The sequence below is a fragment of the Danio rerio genome, chromosome 18, assembly GCF_049306965.1.
Source record: "Danio rerio strain Tuebingen ecotype United States chromosome 18, GRCz12tu, whole genome shotgun sequence".
NCBI lineage: Eukaryota > Metazoa > Chordata > Actinopteri > Cypriniformes > Danionidae > Danio > Danio rerio.
The window spans coordinates 29,536,218-29,559,435 of record NC_133193.1 but is presented as its reverse complement, the minus strand read 5'-3'; the positions used below and the strand labels follow the sequence as shown (position 1 = coordinate 29,559,435).

Here is a 23,218-nt window from a genome sequence, read left to right as displayed (position 1 = left end):
GAAACACAAAAAAAAAGTTAGGGCCAAATTAAGACTCAAAATCACCACAGTGTAGTTGAAAACATCCTCAACCGTACTTAAGGGTTAACAGGAAAAATACTTCCAGAACCAGCGAGGTTGATAGAAGGGGTTGGGGACTAATGCACTTGAATAAACTGGTATTTAAAGCTTAAACTGTGATATTATGCCATAGTTCATACTGTTGTACAATTGACTTAATTATCATTGCTGTAATCTGCTAATAAATAAATAGTAATAATGAGTAATTCTGACCTTCAGCCTGCAATTGGACAAAGTATCCCAGTGTAAGCGCCATGGTCTGTGAGTCCACTGTGTTCAGAAGCTTGGCTGCAGATGTACCAAGCATTGGGGTCCCATTTTGCTGGACATAGTAGGTCATCTCAGCTGGGTTTTTTGTCCCATGAACACGCCTGATACTAACCATCTGAATGCAATGAAACACCTTGATTACTTCCAATAGATTTTTTTCATTACATAATCTACAGTAGTTCACAAATTTGCTTAATACTATGCAACTCCATTGTGTAATACCTGCACAGTGTAACTGCCCACTGTTGTTGCCCGTTTGAAGCGAACGCCTTGCTGGTGGGCCACCATGAAGAGCTCAGCCAGCCGCTCCTCCATTAGACTGGCAAAGCTCTGGTATTGCACTTCCAGAGATGAGTTTGACACATCCTGAATCACTGCAAGAACACGGAGAAAAAGGACTTTAATGGGCATGGACAGAAGACTTTAAATAAAAGTCTTGGTTACTAATCTCACATCTCATCCCTAATCTCAGAATCCACTGTGCTGCATAGTGTAGCTCCAGCCATAATCAAACACATCTAATCAAGCTGACTCAGTCAAGAGTACTAAGAAAAAGGTACAGTTTAATCAGAGTTAGAAATAAACTCTGTAGGATGATGCATGTGCAGTTCAACCACTGCTGTGGACAATGATTCTAAATTCTGGACCTCATGATCCATTTTCCTGCAGAGTTTACACAAAAAGTAAATCTTAAGAGTGTTGATGACTCCTCTTTTGCTCATAAACCTTGTGAGATTCATTTCCATGTCATTCCCAGGGGTGATTATCAAAATGCTCAATGTTTATAAAAATGTCAAATACATACTGAATGTTTTAAATACATTAGAAAAGACAATTAATCCCTCTCTAAAGGGATTATATATAGGCAAGGCATGTCAAGTTTATTTATATAGCACATTTCATACAATTTCATACATTATAGTCTATAAAGACATATTATCACTCTATTAGTATAATGAAGTATTATACTTTGTAGCAGCTTCTATAGTTCAATCATTTTCAACATTTTAAACATTTGATTCAGTTTATAATAACAACCATGATGCTATTCTGATGCTATTCTTAACAAATCTGTAAGTTTAAAACATTTTGATTTTGTTTTCTATTTTGTTTTTGGCTCTGCAGATGAAAACAGTTCTGATCAATGCCAAAGCAAGAACTTTCATTTCTGATAATTTCCTCAATGATGAGCAGCAGTACAAGTCTTGATCAACTAAATAATTATAATTATACAGTATATGATATTAGCTATGTTTCTATTCAAAGATGCAGATTCAGTTGCGCAAAACAGGAATATTACATAAAAGACATGCGAATAAAGAAGCATTTCCATCCAATGAGTCAAAGAGAACTTCCTGAGAAACTGGCGCCAAATATCAAAAGTAAAACCTTGCTGAGGTAGAAGAAGCTGCATGAAAATTTTCTTTATTCAATAAATGACTTGCAAATGCAATGAACATGTGGTGGCGTTTAAAGGTGTAAGACATGCCACACAGTTCTGGAGGTAATTAAAACTATAACCACACTAATACTAAAATAGTCACCAAGTTTTAGAATGACCAAAACAACATTTCAGATGTTTTACAATGTGGTCAGCCTGCAGCAAATTCGAATGTTATCACTTGAATGAATCAGTGGGTATCCGCTGATATGGGCAGTAGGGGCCTTCTGAGCCTCCTGGTAGGCTCAGAAGGCTGCTATCATCCATCCACATGATTAATCATCTATAGATCACATATGACTGTTGCCAGAAGTTAATGATAATTATTTATTTTATTTATTAAAATACCCATTAATTGTATTTTATTAACGTCTACCCTAACCCGAAACCCAATCGTCACAGTAATATAAAAACAAATCTAGATCTGGAGTATTCTCTGTTAGTATAGCTGATTAACCATGTGAATGGATGATAACAGCCTTCTGAGCCTACCAGTAGGCACTGAAAGCCCCTTTTGGCCCATATCTATCAGCTGATACTGATAACGGCCATTTAATTGAGTGATAACATTCGAAGCGGGTGCAGAATGCTATATTGTCCGTTCATTCACATTTTTTTCATCAAATAATCTCTTATAACAAAATCACATCACTTTTTTAATGCGCATAATAGAATTTGTTCGGTAAAAATCTTTCCTTCATGGTTTATGCACATCTGTGCTTATTGAGTAAAAAGTTTTTCCTACTAGTTATGCGCATGCGTTTTTATGCGCATTTTCAAAATGTATGTGCATCATGGTGTATCCATCAACCATTTTTTGTGTGCATATTCAAAATGTCCATAAAACTAGGTAGATGAAAACTTCTGTTGCATGAATATAGTTAGGAAAAGATCAATAAAAACCTTAAATTATTACACAAACTCTCTAGGGCAAATCGGTCAAATATATGCATATATAATGTTGAATGAAAATGTGCCTAATATAAAAGGAATCATCACGAGCTCTTGCCACCTGGTGTCATACATCACCAGAAGTGAACTTTCTTGAAGTGATTATTCCATTTCCATTCAATTTACCAACTTTCCCTAAAGGCCTAGAGGCCCTTTTTTAAGGTATTCATTTAGATTCAAAACATCCAGTGTGTTTTGATGTGTTTGAATTCAAATGAATTCAGTGAGCAAGCATGTACAGTACTAGAATTTTTAATGTCTTATAGTAAATAGGCAAAGTAAAAACTTTTTTTTTTTTTTTTTGAAATCTGGAAATCTCAGTTATCCAGATCCAGAACACTTGAGGTGAACAATTGTTAAAGGGGTGGTCCAGAGAGTACAGTTTGTGCATCATTTGTAAGAAAAAATCTGATAATTTTTCTACATATCGAATGAAAAATTATCATATGCAATTGTTTAACATGTCTTTTTCATGTTAAATGTTTCATGTTTAAGGTCCATATTGAGTCCTAAGGCAGATACTGATAAGATCAGGGCCTGGTGTGTAGATTTTGGTGGCTTTACAATGTGGTCACATGTTAATTGGTCAGTTTGATTGTCTCAGTATTTGCGCTTTGGTGACATGGTCAAAAAATATACATAATAATTGTGAAACTCTGCTCTGTTTATTTATTTATTTTTTTTCCTGCTCTATAATTTTTCTGCTCCACTCCTCTCCTCTCCTGCTCTGGAGGCTATCTTCTCTGACTCTACTGCTATCAGGGTCTTTTTGAGGCCTACTTACTGCTCTTTCTCTCTCTCTCTCTCTCTCTCTCTCTCTCTCTCTCTCTCTCTCTCTCTCTCTCTCTCTCTCTCTCTCTCTCTGAGGTAATTTTTTTTTTACATTAAAGCTGGGTTATTACTATATGTTTTTTTATCATTTCATGTTTTATCATTTTATACTATTTATAAATTTTATATTTTATATTTAGTAACTTATTCAGTTGTAACCATAGATAATTATTGTCAATAAATCAGTTAATTTCCAAGTATTTGTAAATTACTTTTGATTTAACATCAACACTTAATTGCTCCATATTGCAATACAATACAATCACAATATAGCAATGCTCTCCCACATTTTTAGCTATTAAAACAGCTCTTATTTCAGTTTTTGGTATAAGATTGCAGTAGGATGGTTTGACTAGAAATGTAGTTTTCCATCATCAATACTAACAACTTTTTAGTAATTCAGTAAAACTACAGTTCGAACCACTGTAGTAAAAAAAAAAAAAAAAAAAAAAAACATTCTTATACAGCTACTCTTCTAACATGAAAATGACTGTCATATGTCCTACTTCCTCCAAATGACCCACCCTCGAGAGGCTCTGATTGGTAAGCCAACATAATGTGCTGTGATTCGCGGATCAGTTCCAGGTCACCATGAAAAGTGGCATACCTCTAATAGCAGATGACTGTGCTGTATAAATTCTGTTAGTTAGTTTAGCTGTTAGCCGTATCAGTTTTAGCCTGAATTAGATTGAAAATGAAAAAGCTCACAATCTACAGCTTCATCTACTATGATTTGAGCCTTAAGGAGTTTTTAGCCAAATCCAGCACTGAACTGGGAGAGGTTATGTAAGCTGTCCTTTGTCAAATGCTAGGTATATGTTGTTTTTGTTGTTTTTTTGTTTTTTTCAATTCTCTGGAACAAAATTCTATGTGCATAATTGAAAGTGCATAACTTGAAGTGTTTGTGATCTCACTAAACCGGATGTATTTTTTGTAGTCCCCAAACTTCGTTAACTGTAGTCTTTGCCAAACTAACTCTGTAAAAGCCAATGTCTATCTTAGCATTAAACTTTGAGCGTATTACATTCACAGATGTTCGCACAGCTACATTACACATCAACTAAAGTATAAAATATGATATCGTAGTGGACCACCCCTTTAAAAAACATATTCCCACAACTATTTCACTTATGACTAGTAATGAACAGCATCAGTAAGACAATTACCTGTGATAATCCAAAACGGTCTGGTTTCTACAGATGTGTTGATGTTGTGGTATTCCAGAGCTGCAGAGGAAAGATAATGAGAGCGGAGAGAAAGAAAGCAAGAAAAAGGGTTGTAGAGAGGGAGAGTAGATAAGAAAGCTTGTTTCCGAAGACATCGCTTTGATCCTGGGTCCAGAGGCTTAGCTGAGCACATCTACTCTCCAACAGACAGTACAGAGAGTCTAGTCACATTCCCCAAATGAAACCTTTACTCAATTGCATACTGGCAGTGTGATTAAAGGCTCTGGCTGACATTCTGTCTTCTAGGCAGAATCGCTAAGCAGCCTGTAAATTTCCTGCATCAGTTGAATTACTTCAGTAATGTCTACTAAGGTCTAATCTAGAAGCAGCTTGACCGGTTTTGACCACTTTTACATTTTTACTCACATTTAATTGTAATATATAACTGTGTATATATAACATTTGCAGTCAGTTTTTCACTAATATTTAAATTGGTGGATCTGAAATATTAAAGTGTGACAAACATGCAAAAAAAAAAAAAAAAAAGAAATCAGTAGGATGCAGGGGGACACCACTGTTTGTGTAAATTTATGTTTGTATCTTTGTACATTGTTACATACAGTAGTACTCTCTGTATTATTAATAATAGTAGCTGTGTAAATAAAAGTAATCACTTTGATTTGTTTAATCAGGTAATTTGTACATATAATTTAGTTTTAGCAAATAATAAATAAACAAAGCAAATAATGCTATATATATATATATATATATATATATATATATATATATATATATATATATATATATATATATATATATATATATATATATATATATATATATATTTACATACATACATACACACACCGGCCACTTTATGATGTTCACCTTGCTAATGCCGGGTTGGATCCCCTTTTGCCTTCAGAACTGTCTTAACCCTTTGTGGCATAGATTCAACAACGTACTGGAAATATTCCTCTGAGATTTTGGTCCATATTGACATGATAGCATCCTTCAGTTGCTGCAGATTTGTCAGCTGCACATCCATGATGCAAATCTCCCCTTCTGCCACATTCCAAAGGTGCTCTATTTGTACCGTGAACTCATTTTCATATTCAAGAAACCAGTCTGGGATGATTCATGCTGTATGAGATGGGGCGTTATTCTGCTGGAAGTAACTATCAGAAGATGGGTATATTGTGGTCATAAAGAGATGGACATGGTCAGCAACAATACTTGGGTAGGCTGTGGCATTAACTAGATGCTCAATTGGTACTGATGGGTCCAAAGTATGCCAAGAAAATATTCCCCATACTCTTACACCACCAGCACAAGCCTGATCCATTGAAACAAGGCAGGATGGATTCAAACTTTAATGTTGTTGATGCCAAATGTTGATCCTACCTCCCAAATGTTGCAGCAGAAATCAAGACTCATCAGACCAGGCAATGTTTTTCCAATCATCTATTGTCCAATTTTAGTGAGCCTGTGCGAATTGTGGCCTCAGTTCGGAGTTTTTAGCTGACAGAAGTGACACAGTGTGGTCTTCTGCTGCTGTAGCCCATCCGCCTCAAGGTTCAATATGTTGTGCGTTCAGAGATTCTCTTCTGCATACCTCAGTTGTAACGAGGGGTTATTTGAGTTACTGTTGCCTTTCCATCAGCTTAAACCAGTCTGGCCATTCTCCTCTGACCCCTGGCATAAACAAGGCATTTGTGGCCACAGAACTGCTGCTCATTGGATATTTTCTTTTTTTTGACCATTCTCTCTAAACCCTAGAGATGGTTGTGCGTAAAAATCCCCGTAGATCAACAGTTTTTGAAGTACCAGACCAGCAGTCTGGCACCAACACCCATACTACGTTCAACGTCACTTAAATTGGCTTTCTTCCCCATTCTAATGCTCAGTTTAAACTGCAGCAGATCGTCTTGACCATGATTGTCTTGACCATATCTATCTGGTAAATGCCTAAATGCATTAAGTTGCTGCCATGTGATTGGCTGATTAGAAACTTGCATTAACAAGCAGTTGCATCTAATAAAATAGCCAGTGAGTGTATATTAACAAAGCAAAAAAGAAAGCTAAAAGGCTAGACTGCGAGGAGAAAGCAAATGACCTTACAGTCAGCACTGAGCAAAAGTGTGACAGTGAGGTGTGTGATATTCTCACCACAGCATTACAGTTGCTTGTGGAGCTGTGTACCTTCCACACACAGACAAACACATAAGTGTATACAAGACTCCCAACTGTTAATTATTTTCTCTGTAATTGGCTTTGATGTGCATGCTGTGCCCTGGCCCACGTATGCATGAACCTGTTTCCACCTCCTGTGAACACTACCAACTACACTGAAAATGTTGTATCTATCTGTTACATAGTATCATTACTATTCATTCAATTATTCATTCATTCATTCATTTTCTTTTCGGCTTAGTCCTTTTATTAATCTGGGGTCACCACAGCGGAATGAACCACCAACTTATCCAGCATTAAGCAGCGAATGCCCTTCCAGCTGCAACCCATCACTGGGAAACACCCACACACTCTTATTCAAACACATACACTACGGAAAATTTTACTTACCCAATTCACCTATACTGCATGTCTTTGGACTTGTTGGGGAAACCGGAGCACCCGGAGGAAACCCACGTGAACACGGGGAAAACATGCAAACTCCACACAGAAATGTCAACTGATCCAGCCGAGGCTTGAACCAGTGACCTTCTTGCTGTGGGGTGAGAGCACTACCCACTGTGCCGCCGCATCACATCAGTATAATCAGAAATAAAAAATTATATTCTGATATATATATATATATATATATATATATATATATATATAWTTTTTTTTTTTTTTTTTTTTTTTTGCAATAAGTTCTATTAAACAAACGTTATGTGAATTTATGTGAAGATAATAAACTACTACAGTAGTTAATAGTGAAAATTGGGAAGTGTGAGAAAACTAAAATGCTGCCCCTGATTGTGTTCATATCATATTAAAGTGTAAAGGTACTACATAGTCAAATTTGTTCTCCCCCTTGCATATACATTATTTGAACATACATCCCTAGGCATAAATCTTTTTCCACCTCTTGTAAACACTACCAACCACAGTGAAAATGTTCTATCTATGACGGCAATTCTATGTCAAATTAATCGAGTGCACCGGTGATATTTATGCGCAAGAAGTGAACCGCGAGGAGATTACAGACCTACACGTGAAGAAATTAGTGCTCGTTTACTACATTAATTAATAGTTTTGCAGTACTGTGATGGTTGGGTTTAGGGTTGGGGTGGAGGTAGTTTTTATAAAATACAATTTATTGGGTAATTTAATAGATAGCATAAATAACACTCTGTTTTTTATTTACTGTTTTTACGTTACTGTGCGCGCGAGCACTAGTTTGTGTGTAGGTCTGTAATCTTCTCATGGTTTACGTCTCTTCATGCTTAAACATGCTCGATTATCTGGTATATAATATCATCAGAGTTATTATGAATAAAAACCATGTTCTGATTTTTGCTTTGCAATGACTATGCTAAATTATCATAACAAATCACTAGGTTTCTTTTGAAATTTCATCATCCATCAAATCATACATGAAATAGATATAAGGACTGTCAAAACTGCAATGCTTCCCAGCAGGCACACAACGTCAATATTAAGTTATATTTGAGTCACCAGTGTCTAAGGACAATCTTATTTTGACGTCCAATAACTGAGAAACTGTGAAATGAGGTTGATATTTTGTTGATTTAAGGTTGTATTGGAAAGTGACCAAAATCCAACATCATGTTGACGTCAAATACTGACATTTATATGTCAGGTATGGCAACCAAAATCCAACGTCTGATCATATTGTCATATTGTTAATTTCCACACAACATCAAGCTGTAATATCCTTGATATTTTGTTGTTTTAGGTTGTGTTGAAAAGTAACCAAAGTACAACATCTGTCCGACATTGATGTCAGACTGACGTTGGGTTTTGATATCAACACAATTTTCATCTGCAAACAAAATGCAACATTCCATGATGTTGGGGTAAAACGTCAATTCGATGTCATGTTGACGTCCTGTGCCTGCTGGGTCAGGAATGCCAGGAAGCACTTACGCTCAGCGGTGATTAGTGGAGGGTAAAACAGGAAGTAGCCAACAAGTTCGGCGGTCAGGTGACTGAGAAGGTTACTGGCTGTTGTGCCATTAAGTGTGACACTTCCATTACGCACCATATATATAAGAGATACAGCAGGAGAACCCAAAGACTGAGATGTGCTCAATATCTGAGAAAAAAGAAGACAGAGAAACAACACTTTAATATGAGGACCACTTATTTGAACTACAGTAGATGCTTATTAGTTTTCATATTGACTATCTGTACTTAAAGCACACACTAATCCCTCATTCTGCATGATCATATTCTACATCTATTAAATCTACAAACAAACTGATTCAATGACCATCATACTATTTGTAAACAGTACATTGGGTTTTTACTGAGACAAAAGTTGTACAAAATAGTCAATATGTGTTTTCCATACAAATATATTATCAGAAGCAAAACATATGACATTTGTATTTCAATTAACAAATTTGTACCGCACACACATCAAGAGAATGACATCATAATAACCCCCACCCCAATATAAAGAGTACTTTATTTGATATGGTAAAGTTCTAGATCAGATGAAGGTGATGAAAGGTAAGGCCTTCCAACCTGTACAGCGAGAGTGCTGTGTGAGTTCATCACTATGGCCTCAGCCTCAGCAAATGCATTCTCCAGTCTCTGCTCCATCATCTGAGTAAATCTGCAGGACCTGATGTCATCTCCTGGCCCTACAAACCGCAGTACTACACATACAGACATAAAAACATCCACACTGAAGAAACTGTGTCATATATTGTTGCAAAAAAAAAAAAAAAAAAAACGTTTAATGCGTGATTTACAGTGAGCTATTTGTTTTTTAAATAAAACTGACAAAAATAGTCAAGCTATTCTTTTTATCAGTAGCTATAAATATATATTTCTTTGCACTCTTAAAAAATGAAGGTCCCCCTGCATCTATGAGTTCCATAACAAACCATATAAAACATATAGTCCCAGTCCTTGGTTCTTATTGGCTGAATTGCTGCAATAAATTACTCTAGAAACATTGATGCACCTGTGACTGTTGTTTTGTGTTTAACATTTTACTAGTGTATATATAATCCACATTGGTCAGAGTTAACAATTTATCACTCAAGATTTAAATATTTAATTCTTGTTTTATCTGTAAGTATTCACATACTTTAGAAATGCAATACATACTGTAGTAATGTAGTCATGAATTATAAATCATTAAGACTTATTTATTGTTGGTTCAGAGCTAATTAATTGCATAATAAACCAATACAAAACAACATACTACACATTTCATGTTTAATGAAACACTGAATGCCAGGTTGATGTGGGGAAAGTAAAGTGTTAACCTTTGTAGACATACAGAAATATTTTGTTTTTAAAAAGTAATTAAAACACTACCTAAAATAGTAGAAAGGCATAAAAACATGAGCCATAGAAAACTTTTTAACTAAAATTAACTTTTATTAATCTTGATTAGTTTATGAAACCGTTTTTTTTAAAGCAAAAAAAATTTTTTTAAGCAGTAAGCCCAGTAAAACCATGGTTTACATTTGTCATAATTTTTGTGACGGACAAGTTTCTACAGACGAAAACTAGTTGAAAACGAAATAAAAATTAAGTGATGATGACGATAACTGTAATAAAAATATACTGACATATACTGTGGGCATTTTTCGCAAAGTATTATGGTATATTAATTTGTATATTCATTGTTACAAAAATTTACTGTATATCATGTTCTTATATTTACCCTTGTTTTATGACAAACCCTTATTATAAAAACTTACACGGGAATAAATAACTGACTTCATATGCATTTCAGATACTAGAGAGCATTTGATTAGTCAAAATATTTCATGAGAAGCCTAAGTATGAGGTGATGTCAAAAACATACAAATAACATTACATACAAATAGAAGTTACACAATTCAAGCTTATATCTTCTAAATGTGAATTTTTATGTCTTAGCCTTAAAGAGTCTCTATATCTTTTTGAAAAGGAGCTTCCATGCAGTGTTTAACACAGCAATAAGTAAATGAAAACATCCAGCTGAGCTTTAAATCTGAAAGGGCACTGTGTTTAAAAGTATTGATTTTTTTAAGAAAATATGTGACTCAGAGTCTAATAAATTAATCATGTTGGGATCTTTTGCATGAACATGTCAATGTTGATGTGTTACATCACCAAATATGAAGTGCCGGTTCCAGTAAAATGTGAACGTTCCTTTCCCTTCAGACACTGGGGAAATGCGGATCACGGGACTGATCATGACACAAAGAAGATGATTACTATCAGATGGAGATTCGGCTGCGATGAATAAACAGTTCATTTTCACAATAATACCACAATATAGACAACCTAGTGCTGTGTTTGTTCCTGTCATTTTTTTGATTTTTGATTCAATAACCTTTGCTGCAACGCGGGATTTATCCATGTACTATTAATGGAAGGAGCAGCAAAGGCTATCATATTTGGGGCTTTGTCAGACTTTGACAGGGACTTTCTGAGTAACTGTTGCAGTTTCTTGTTCTTCTGGATCATAACTTGTAAGTATAATTAGTATTGCTGCTTCGTTTTGTGTAGTTTGCAATATATGTACGTAATTGTGTGTTGTAACTTGCAATTGCCCGCACGGCTTGTAATCACTTATCTATTATAGATCAATGATTGCAATGTATATCTCAGGTTAGATCTATATGGGCTATTCACATACTGCATCCAAAACCATGTTGAAAATGTGACGCATGTTTCTTCCTTAACCAATTTGAATGAATTTTTGAATTCACAATCCTCTGCCATTTGCCTTTGCTATGGCCACCATCAGCTATTCATATACAAGTGAGGCATGGTCAATATTGAAAATAGTTCAACTTTTGCCACTGTGTAGATTAATACTGAACCTGTGCCTTTGTTATTAGTTGGAGTTAAGCTGCGTTCACATTACAGTTTGAGCATGCAATATTTTGTGGTGCGGCGCTGCGAAAAGGGGCGGGATTAAACAAGCTTATTAGACATTTAAAAAAGCGAGCGATTGCTCCATGTTTTCAATTTCTGTCCAGAGAGGATGTTTTGATCCTCGATTGGTCTCTCGCAGTCAGGTGATGCGATTTCGCAGGTCAGAGTTCATCAAGCTTGAACTTGCAAAATTTGACCCTGCGTTTCCGATCTGATGCATTCACATGCGTATGAATGGAAATCTATAGGAGAAAAAGTCCAGTGTGACCGCAGCTTTAGTTTTAAGAGTAGAGTAATATGCTGCTGTTTAACTGCATTGCTTTATTGCCCTCCTGCATTGCGCATACTCTTTGTTACTTCATAGCCATGGTGGGCATCTCTCTCTGGTCGACTGAACCTATTTGACCAATCACAAGAGACTGGGTCATCAGACCAATTACAGCAGATTAGCCTAAAGGGGTTTGTAACAAATGAATCACCATACAAATCATATGGCAGTCGTTAGGATATATAGGTAGAAATAAATAAGACAGTGAAAGTGTTTTTTGACCTTACATGCATATCAGCCTGTTGTTGGAGACCCCAAAACCAAAATATGACCTTTTATAATGCAAAGTAGGTGCTCTTTAAGGCTATCTATAAGTAAGTGCGCCCCAAAACAGTGACAGAATTCGCATTTATAAACATCCAAAGCTTGCACTTCGTCACAACTGCTTAAATATATAAATGGTTTCAGTGACATCAACTCATTCTTCAGTTTCTTATCAAATCTTCTGTCCAGTCAAATGCTTTTTAGAATCTGACATGTCCCGCCCATTTCAAGACACTTCTTATTTGCTTTTCATTTCATGAAATTGATCTTAAGCACTATCACTAGTAGAATTGTCATACAAATGAAATTCTATTGATTGTTTTTTAAAGGAAGGAGCTAGATGTTTGTTTCAGTTGGCATTGTCAAACATTGTATGAAAAAATACACATTTCAAAGCTCTTCACAGAACCATTAAAACTAATGTAGTAATACTAACACTTCCCCAAAAAAGACACTTTTATTTCACAGTGTCTTTAAAGGATAGGAAAAAATTATGTTTGTCAGCACTGACACATAGTGGTGGCAGAGATTGAGTTTGGAGTCTGACCTGTCTTCAGCATCAGTGAGATGGCAGGGCTGGGTCTCCAGGGGACTGCTGGGATGGGAACGGCCTGCACCAGTGGCACAAACTGCCGGATGTCTGCCATCAATCTCTCAATACCATAGACACTAAGAGCCTCCACAACTACAGAGGCACTGTATACCATCTCTCCATTGGTCACATAGTAACCGACCGTCACATTAGGCACACTGGAAATTCTCTCAAGCTGAGGAAGGTGGAGAAAAGAGATACTTATTTTAATGGAGCATTCAGTTTTTGGTGCCAATTTTAAAGTGGTTAAATATCAAGAGCTACATAAAAAAGTTATAACCTTAAAATACACACAGTTTACAATTATCTGTGCTATAGGTGATGTAATCTACTAGGATTTATGTTGACTTGCATTATTTGGCATTGAACACTTAATAAATAGATGAATTGATAATAGTTTTATAAATTGTTGTATCAACTTCAGATGAAATACTCTTTTGAGGCTTGCTGATTTACGGGACTTGCGGGATTTACTATTGAGGCACGCTGTGTGCAAAATTACTGCTACAGATTGTTTATGTTTGCCATGAGATGTTCCAACACAATCCCAGGTAAATCGTAACTTTTTCTAATTCGTATGAATTCTTACGCTACTCTAGTCTTACTCTAATTCATATCTCATTCGTCTAATTTAGTACGATTTGCTCATCACCTAATTACAGTTGGATTTACAGGCAGGGTTGTTTGCCACACCTACTTTAAAATCGTAAATTTTTATATGAACTTGTACGACTTCGGTCAAATTAGCTACTAAGTAACTAGTGAGACCAGGCTGGGTGCTCATGTCAGAATGTGGGATAGTAAAAGTGTCAAGTATGGATGATGTCAAACTCTGGTTGTTTCTTGCATGTCCGTCTTTGGCATGTCTTTATTGTCATTCAGTCTGACGTTATAAAAACTTAGATCCTACATTGTGACAAGGGATCTAAATTTGTGCAGTCTGACATGCTACAACCATTTAGGATTTTAAAAGAAATAATAATGTAAAAAAAATAAATTGCAATGTTAACCAAACTTTAGGTATGGATGAAACACTCATTTGAATAAATAAATACACAGGTATGAGAAATAAAAGATTCCACTCAATAGACACTCATAAAGGTGGCTGTTGAAGGGAAAACTAGACTGACACTGTTTCAATTTATTAGAACTTTAATGTTAAGCTGCTTTGACACAATCTACATTGAAAAAGCACTATAGAAATAAACATTAATTAAACTGAATAGAATATAAATTCTACAGGATGGTACAAAACAAGATATCAAACACCCCCCCAAAGTAGAATGTGTAAATTAGTGTTTGTCGTGCACATCTGATGCTAAAACAAACTGTAGTGCATATCTGATGCTAAACAAACTGTAAATGATGCCTATGTTATGAATTCATGAAGTGCACACCTTAGCTTGAACCATGCTGTCATTCAAGGCCTTCTTCAGAGCTTGAGTAAACCCTCGAGGGAGGTTCTGCTTCAAAATACTGTCTAGACGACTCCTTCGTAACTGTATGGACAACACTTTCATAAACAGAAAAAAAAAAGTTATTGCGATTGCTTTGAAGAAATGTATGCTGTTTTATGTTTCCAATATAATTAACAACTGCCAGTGGTATGATTTCAATTAAATTAACAGAAACAATCACCAGAGGTCCAGACTTACAGATCGCTGGTAAACATGCACCATCACCCGGACTACAATTCTGTCACTTAATGAACTACATATCCCGTCATGCACCTTATGCACCTGTTCCAGTTCCCTGATTATTGCATTACTAGGAGCTGATCAAAGACTAATTTCAAAGACTAAATACATTGCTCACATTCACACACACTTTGTGAAGTTTTGTTTTGCCCAGCCAACATTACAAAGTGGCTTCCTGTTTGCCTTGCCATGTTTTGTTGCTTGTCTTTTTTCCGTTTGGATTCTTTGCTGCCTAGCCTGACATTTGCCTGCATTTTGACTATGCTTTTTGGATTATCTTTATGCTACAGTTTGCCCCTGTTTTTGACCATTACCTGCACAACATTTCTTTAAATTATTTGCACATGGATCCTCATTTCTATTGTCAGTGTCTGTATGTTACAATATTAGAACACACTCTAACCAAGATTTTCCAATTTTGTTTGATTTTAGATTTAAGGATGGCTACATTTAACTGTTTTATTTTGGAATAAAAATGGTTACACTTTTTATTTTACACTTTTGTAGGGAACTTTAGTAAGGCACTTGACTAAAACAATTTTCAATGATAACTGATGTTTAGAGTTGTATTGTAGTTGATCCCAGATTAGGGATGCTCATTTCGGTTAATTTTGCTAACCGACAACCGCAGCTCATTAATCGGTTATTAACGGTTAACTGGTCAGATTACTATTAATTTTATATTAAACAAACTGACATGTCTACTTTGTGTCTGACACATTAAATATTGCATTTTAAAATACTGATTTATTTTTATATGCTAGCATATTAATAATAGAACATAACAACAGAGCATTTTCACGCACCTGCAGTGTTTAGCACAGAAGAGCAGAATAAACTAAATAAAATGAATAAAATAAATAGGACTGCCCTAAATTATTTTCCACTTAAATAATAAATTTATATTACAAATCGAAAACACTGACTGATTATTTTTAATCAATTTTTTATTTTCCCAATCATATTTTTGTCTTACGTCAAATAAAAACAGCTGACTTCCTCAAATCGCTCTCTCCACGGAAAATATGCATTTATTTAACGCCCCGCTGTTATTATTATAATCACAAAATCTTTTTACATTTTTAATAGAAATCATTATTTTAAAGATTATGTCTTGCTATATGGTTTCCTCTCTCTCCCTCGCGGTTCAAGTGTGCGCGCTACGTGATAAAAAGACAACAATAACGCGCGCATATGTTGACTTTTTGTAAACAGTTTTGTTGTTTAAATACGATATTGCATTAATGTGCATACATATTTTATAAGCTGTAAAATAAAAGGTAAAGCCTATTTGTTGTGTTTATGACGCAGATCCAGGTCAACATAAGTGCTTTTTTGGCATCAACACGTCTGTTTCAAACAATATTCTAGTTCCATTTTGCTTCTTTGGCAAATGTGTCTGTAGCCACGGGTTATACGCTATCGTCCCGCTAGTTAAGTATTTCTTGCAGTTGAACAAGTGGCCAACACAGCTAGCGTGCTTTTTTCATTCCAAAAACCTGAGGCGCACCTCACTGCCTTTATGTTGACAAGGAAAAAAGAAGAGAAGAAGCGCGGTCCTCTTATGAAACGACTGAATCAGCTGGGTATCGATTGTGCAAAAGTGTTGCTGTCTGTGTTGTTACAATTGTAATATTTAATACTATTGTGATATTCAAGATTTGTACATTCATACAGCTCTGGATAACTTAAAACAGCGATTAGACCTTCAGAGCGGTGTTAATGCGTCCTGAAGTAAAGCGAAACGGCTATAAACTCCAGCAAGATAGAGTGATTATATACAGAGTCATACTTTATCTATAAATAAATTATAACTATAGAAACTGTGTTCATCTTAACTAAAAGCTTCTGCATGTTTGCTGGCCTCACACATCGCGCACCTGTCAGTCAGTCAGTCAGCATGTATAACCCCAAAGGGTTAAACAGATAGCGCACAGCACTATACGGTTACAGAAAAGTTTGCGCTGTTATAATCCACTTACCTTTTATTACGTTTTGATTCGATTATAATCCGCAAATAAAAAACAACAACAACAATAACTGAATGTTTTGAATGGGTAATGTAGCCCGTGGCGGGATGCATTTTGGTCCCGCCATGGAAGAATGAATGTAGCGGAAACCAAGCTCTTTAAAAGTTGTCTGTGGTTGTCTTGACAACACAAACTGCTGCTCTGGGATGAGCCGCGTGCAAAAGATGCCCCTCTTAACACAAAGGCGCATTCAATCGGCCCCTTATGCAGCCAAACTAAAAATATATAAAATAATATTTTTAATCGTTTAACTGATAGCATTAATCGGTTACAAACGCATCCTTTCGGTTAACGGTTAATCGATTATTTTGAGCATCCCTATCCCAGATTATCCAAATTAAAGTCAAAAGATGGTAATATCAAAGTTAAAACAGAAACAACTTGCCCCTGAATCCATCACTAGACTAAGACCATCAAAATATGTTGTTTTATTCAAAATCACAACAACTTTAGACAAACCGCTGTATAATATTGACAATTGACTGTTCATACATATATAGGCAATTTATGCAAAGTCCTGTTAAAGTTTGAACTGGAAGTTGACTTTTATTTTTTTTGTGATTTTTTCCCCAAAGCCATCAAACTGACAATAACAGAGAAAGACCACCACTTCAAACGCAGAAGCAATTGGTTAATCAACTTTGATTAGAGAATACCAAAACATTTTTTTCAGTGCACTAACGTGCACAGATTAATTGTTCACCAAAAGAACAACAATGTGCACCAGCAAAATAAACATTGCTTTGTTTATTGTACTTTTAAGGTGCAGCATGTAAGTTTGACACCCAGTGATTGAACTAGGTATTGCACTCCTGGTTCAAAACACATGCAAGAGCAGGTTTGATGACACAAACAAATGAAGGCTGATTTAAATAATGTTTTAAATAAAAGCAACAGCATGCAGTGGCATTTGTATTAATATTAATTGAGTATTTGTCCTAACCAACACTTGAAATTTAGATTTTAGAAACAGCTTCTACTTCTTGCAGCTGAACAACAGAAAATTATGACGATGATCACCTCAGGTACACCTCCTGTGCTTTATTCAGTGTTAACTTCTAATAAAGTGAGTTTAAATGTCATTCTGGACATTGTCTTTCTACTAAAAGCAGTAGCAGATAGTTTACCTCAAATCTTGAAAAAAATTATAAACCGTCTGAAATTAAATCTTAAAACTGTGACTTAAATCAAATATCAGTGATTCAGCATGTGGATTTAATAATGATAAGAAGTTTAATATGCATTAATTAGATTGTAAACCTTACCATTTTGTTGGAGAGCAGTAAATGCACCATTCTATGCTTCTGAATGGCTGTGTTTTAATTTCTATCGGGTTGTGTCTGGTGCAAACAGCCCAATTGCTTATCACTGCAATTCTTGTGACAGGGTTACAATGTAACTTGCTCACTTAATGTTTACATTTGTGATTTTTATGTTATTTGCTAATCGATAACCGCCTCATGTGGAACTCTGAATCTGCAACTCATTTCGGAGGCTGTTACTGTTCCCTGGAGGTCACATTTTGGTTGCGGATGCATGCTTTGAGAGCTGAAAATAACTAAAATGACATTTGACAGGTTAAACGGACTAAAACAAAGACAGACGCTTCGACACGTAATGCGCATTTTCAAAGCAGAATATCTGATTTCTGCATTGCTTTTTAAACAAACAAGAATGTTCACTTAGCATATTTCTTAAATATCTCCAAACATATTATGGTATTTTAATGTTATAGAAGAGTCAAAAACTTACATAGAGCAGCTTTAAGCACTAATGATGAAATCAAACAAGTTGGCTTTCACTACAAAACTGATAAACTCTACAGAGATTTTCCTGTGACCGTTTATTTAAGACAAAGATACTATTTGACATAAACTATCTAACCTGTTTTTATCCACATCTTGTCTGTGATGTTACACCTCATCAGTGTGGCCTCAGTAGCAGCAACTTTTGGTGGACCTGCAGTGCTTCTTGAAGAATCCAGCTTGGTGCTTTGTGAGGTGGAGGCAAACCAGATTCTAGGTGTTGTCTTTGGAAATCCCAGAAGTGTAGTTGTAGTTGTAGTTCTGATAGTTGCACTGTGTGTTTTGGAGTGTCGTTTAGCAGCAGACGATTGGGTAGTGCTAATCTGCTTTGTGGTTGTGGTAAAGGGGGTGCTGGTTGTGGTAACAGTATTGCTGGTAAATCCTGTAGGTTGAGATACAGTAGTGGCTGCAATGGCTGGCTGTTCTTGTTGGGAGTCCACAGCTGTGTCTGAAGATCTGTTAGACGGAGCTGTGTTTCTCTGCTCAGAATCATTGGCTTGATGGAGAGTTTCTACAACTCTGGATGTGGCCGCAGGCACCACCAGCTCAGATATCCACTCAGACTCTGAAACAACAAAACACTTGTGAGAAAGTGACTAATCTGAGGACAATGAAAACATGGTCATGTGAAGGGATTTTGTTGATTGTAAAACTTGTAATGAGATGGCACTGATAATGGGGATAATGATTAGGTGGTGAATATTTCTTGTCAACTAATGTTGAACATAATAGAGTAGTATAGCTTATGTAGTACCGTTTAAATTAAAGCCCAGTCATGTTGTTTCTGGTGTTCCACAGGGATCGGTTTTGGGACCTCTTTTATTTCTTTTTTATATCTTACCTACAGGTACTGTTTTTTTTTTTTAGAAAATATTATAAACAGGGATGGTCTAAAATACATCAAAATGTATTTAAAAATAAAATAACATACCTCAATTTAAGGTGTATCAAAATTAAGTACAAAATACAGCAGTCACAACAAGTATCTAAATAAAACACTGTATTTTGAAAATACTACAAAATACTTTTACAAGGGAGCATGATTGCATTTTTTTTCCGCAAACCTTCTATCAATAGACCTATCGGATCAATGCCCTCACCATTAAACTGATTTAGTAAAGTAAACAATGATTGATAACAGCTTTGCTCTGAGCAAGTTTAAATCAGCTTCTCTCCAGTTTATTCACATCTACTCTACATAAAGTATTTATAAAAAATGTAACTTATGTAAAATTTTTTCATAAAACTTACATTATTTATAAGTAAAAATGTAAGTTTTATTTATTTCTCTTTGATTTTAGTAAAAATGTTGTACAAATTTCATACAAAAAGTACTGTCTTGAAGGCTATCTCTTTAATTCAGATAATGAGTTGGAATCCAGTACTATATCTTTTGATTGTGAAAATTGGCAACATTTTTTAACATTTTCAATACTCACTGTAAAAATAACCAATTTGCACATTTTTTTTTATTTTATTTTTTTGCAATTGTACTCTTCAAAACACAATGTAAAACATGATATCTCAAAACAATTGGGAGTTTTTGACTAGTAGACTGGAATATCATTTAAGTTTTTGTCTCATACTGATTAATTATGTCAAAGTTTGTAATAAACGATAAAGAGCACCTGCAGATAAGCTACTGGCATTTGAAACAGCCATTTTTTTTTCTGTAGGTATCACCACTGGAGGACTTTATGTTGTTTTGGTTATTTTCCTGTCCGATTTTGACCCGCTTCTGAATTTACCCCTGCTATTTGTATGTTACTTTCTTTATACATTATGTGATGCATAAATCCCATCCGTACACTGAAAAAAAATGATTTTTGCAAAACTATTGCAAACAATCTATTTGTGTTAAATTAAAACAAACAAATTAAATGTAAGAAAATTTTACTCAATTTGTTTGTTTAAATTCAACCCAAATAAATTGTTTACAACCACTTAACATAAAAAAACGAGTAAATCCAAGGAATCATCTTTGAATTTTTTTTTTTTTTTTTTCAGTGTACCGCAAACAATAATCAACTTCTTCTGTTATGTTCTGATATCAAGCCTAGGCAAATAACTGAGAAAGCATTAATCAAAGGTTACATTTCATGATGTCATCATGTAGACTTCTTACAAAGTATTTTACAGTATTTTAAAAATTCAAAAATACAAGACACTAAAATATTTTGATACAAAATACTAAGCCATTTTCCTAAACCTTATCAAATACAAATTATAAAATATTATTTTGTGTTTAAAATACGTATTTGAAATACTTGTATCATAAATTCTGCCCATCCCTGATTATAAAGTTGATTTTCAGTTAACTTTCCTAAACCCAAAAGTAATAAAACAGAAATTCTTCTCACTGACACAAAAAACACAATACAAAAGTCAAAAATTTTCTCAGGGACATTAGACAATGGCTCTCCTCCTTTGCTGAATTAGATTGACAGTTTGAGTGTCATCTTTAATCAAACCTTGTTCTTTAAAGATCATATCAATAGCCTTACTCAATCAGCATTCGTCCATATTAGGCATATTAATTACCTTCATTAATCCTGTCATTTCGTTGAAGAGCACTGCTACTCTTGTACATGATCTCTTAACATAACAAACTTTTGTTCCAAATTATTACATTAAATTTATCTTTATTTCTATAGTGCTTTTACAATATAGATTGTGTCAAAGCAGCTTAACTTAGAAGTTCTTGTAAATTGAAACTGTGTCAGTCCAGTTTTCAGAGTTGAAGTTCAGTTCAGTGTGTTTTAATTTTCACTGCTGAAAGTCCAAACACTGAAGAGCAAATCCATCGATGCACAGCTCCACAAGTCCCAAACCAAGCAAGAGCAGTAACAACAGTGGCAAGGAAAAAACTTCACCAGTTGACAAAAGTGAAGGAAAAACCCCTCGAGAGAAACTAGGTTCAGTTGAGCACTGCCATTTTTCCTCTGGCCAAATTTCTTGTGCAGAGCTGCAGTCTAGGCGCCGGAGGCTGGAAAACACTTGACGGCCTTTGTGGAGAACTGCAGTTATGAGTAGGTCACAGGTGGGGCTGGCCCACGGGATCAATGCAAACACTCATCATTTTACAGTAAGTACAAAATGCTACTGCCTGAAAGTTATTACAAAAAAATTCAATTTTGCATCATATCTTTTGCTACTGACACACTTTCCCTAGCTTTGACATGTTATTCAGATAAGGTTTGGTCACTTTTATGCAGGCCAGCCCACACTGATGTGCATCCTTCTAAACTCAAAATGAAATGAAATCAAAATGAAAAATACATATACATCTGATTGACTTTAGGTTGTATCAGTCCCTTCTCACATTGCTAATGCCTCCACAGCTAAAATAATATGCTTGCATAACAAAATTAATTCTTATATATTTCCCCTCTCTCCTTTGCCCTTCTCTTATCTTTTAGAGTGTTTTCACATCTGTGGTTCTGTTTATTTGGTCAAAACCAAGAGCAACCAATGGTACATTGTAACATTTTTCTGCTGTTTTTGGGTGCTTTTCACACCATGCTGATTGCTTTGGTTCGAAATCTGCATCATTCATTGGCCAGATGTTATTAAACATGTTTTCCAAACTTCTTTTCGATTTGCCAAAATTAATGTGGGAGCAAGTGCCAATTGAATCCCTGCAAGTAAACAAACAGGCAGACACAAAAAGTCACTGCACTGCAGTAAGACGACTGGACTGGCTGATTGGATCCCAGGTCATAGTATACTATGTACATATTTTGTATGCATCACTTTAGACAAACTATACATTTCAAGAATAAAGCACGACTGCAGCTGGAAAACAATGTTTTAATGCATTGAAACGGTGAAGGTGCATCGCAAGTCCCTTCAGGAGGAGGCATGAATTAATTTAGCTAAACTGGGAAATGGTCATCTTTCAGAAGTATTACCAATGATCCAACAGGTAATGTTTATCCCACTCTCTCTCACTCTCTCTCTCTGTTTAAAATTGTTGGTAAAGCACTGTCAACAAATACTTTCCTCCACTCCCCATAAGATGGGACAGCGCATTGGACTACAGCAGCTGGAATAATCCAAAAAGGTGCAGTACTTTTTGAGGTTGAGTCTTTATTAGTTCAGATCATGTTCTCACCACAAACAAACCACCACAGGGTTCATTTGAAGGTATACTGAGACCACCTCTTTAAGGAGGTCTAGGTATGCTTTTTTGGTCCGCTTTTGGTGCGCATTCAAGTGCCATTGCTACATTTACACCTGCCAAAATGAACCGCACCAAGAAGGAAAACAAACTTTAGTGGGATTCAACCAATCTAAGGCCCCATTTACACTAGTGCGTTTTAATTTTAAAACTAGCGTTCCACTCAGCGTTTTTGAACAGCTCTCTTTTTACACCAAAATGCTGAAAACGCACATCACGTGACCACACACTCTGGCAAGTTCTGCAGCCTATCTACACAGATGAGAGCTGTGCTAGTCGGAGTGTTCATCAAGGATGTCTTCCTGGATCTAATATCACTATATTTGTTAAACGAGATATTTAATTCATCTTATTGTCTATATCTAACAACATATTCCCCGACTTTGGTCTTTTGAATCTATTACTTGTTCTCGGGTAATGTGTTTTGGCTGATCGCAGAGATAAATGAATAATTAATCTAACCACGTACAGTCCGTATATTGAGTTATTGCTTGCCTTTATTTCCTATAATGTATAAACTTATTGT

General features: G+C 35.5%; 1 protein-coding gene across 7 annotated transcripts in view; it reads right to left on the bottom strand.

Annotated features, from left to right (window-relative positions):
• kiaa1549lb (KIAA1549-like b) overlaps positions 1–23,218 on the bottom strand; it is a 238,743-nt gene that overhangs the window by 133,149 nt on the left and 82,376 nt on the right. For all 7 annotated transcript variants that reach the window (XR_012394355.1, XR_012394354.1, XR_012394356.1 and 4 more), the window contains exons 3-10: positions 18,592–19,077; positions 14,378–14,493; positions 12,936–13,155; positions 9,436–9,569; positions 8,833–9,001; positions 4,720–4,779; positions 553–704; positions 274–445 (exon numbers count right to left, since the gene is read on the bottom strand). Coding sequence is in view for 4 of the 7 variants with exons in the window: in XM_009293641.5 (XP_009291916.1) it covers positions 274–445; positions 553–704; positions 4,720–4,779; positions 8,833–9,001; positions 9,436–9,569; positions 12,936–13,155; positions 14,378–14,493; positions 18,592–19,077 (1,509 nt within the window). In the remaining 3 variants the exon portion in view is untranslated. The remainder of the gene's footprint in view (positions 1–273; positions 446–552; positions 705–4,719; positions 4,780–8,832; positions 9,002–9,435; positions 9,570–12,935; positions 13,156–14,377; positions 14,494–18,591; positions 19,078–23,218) is intronic.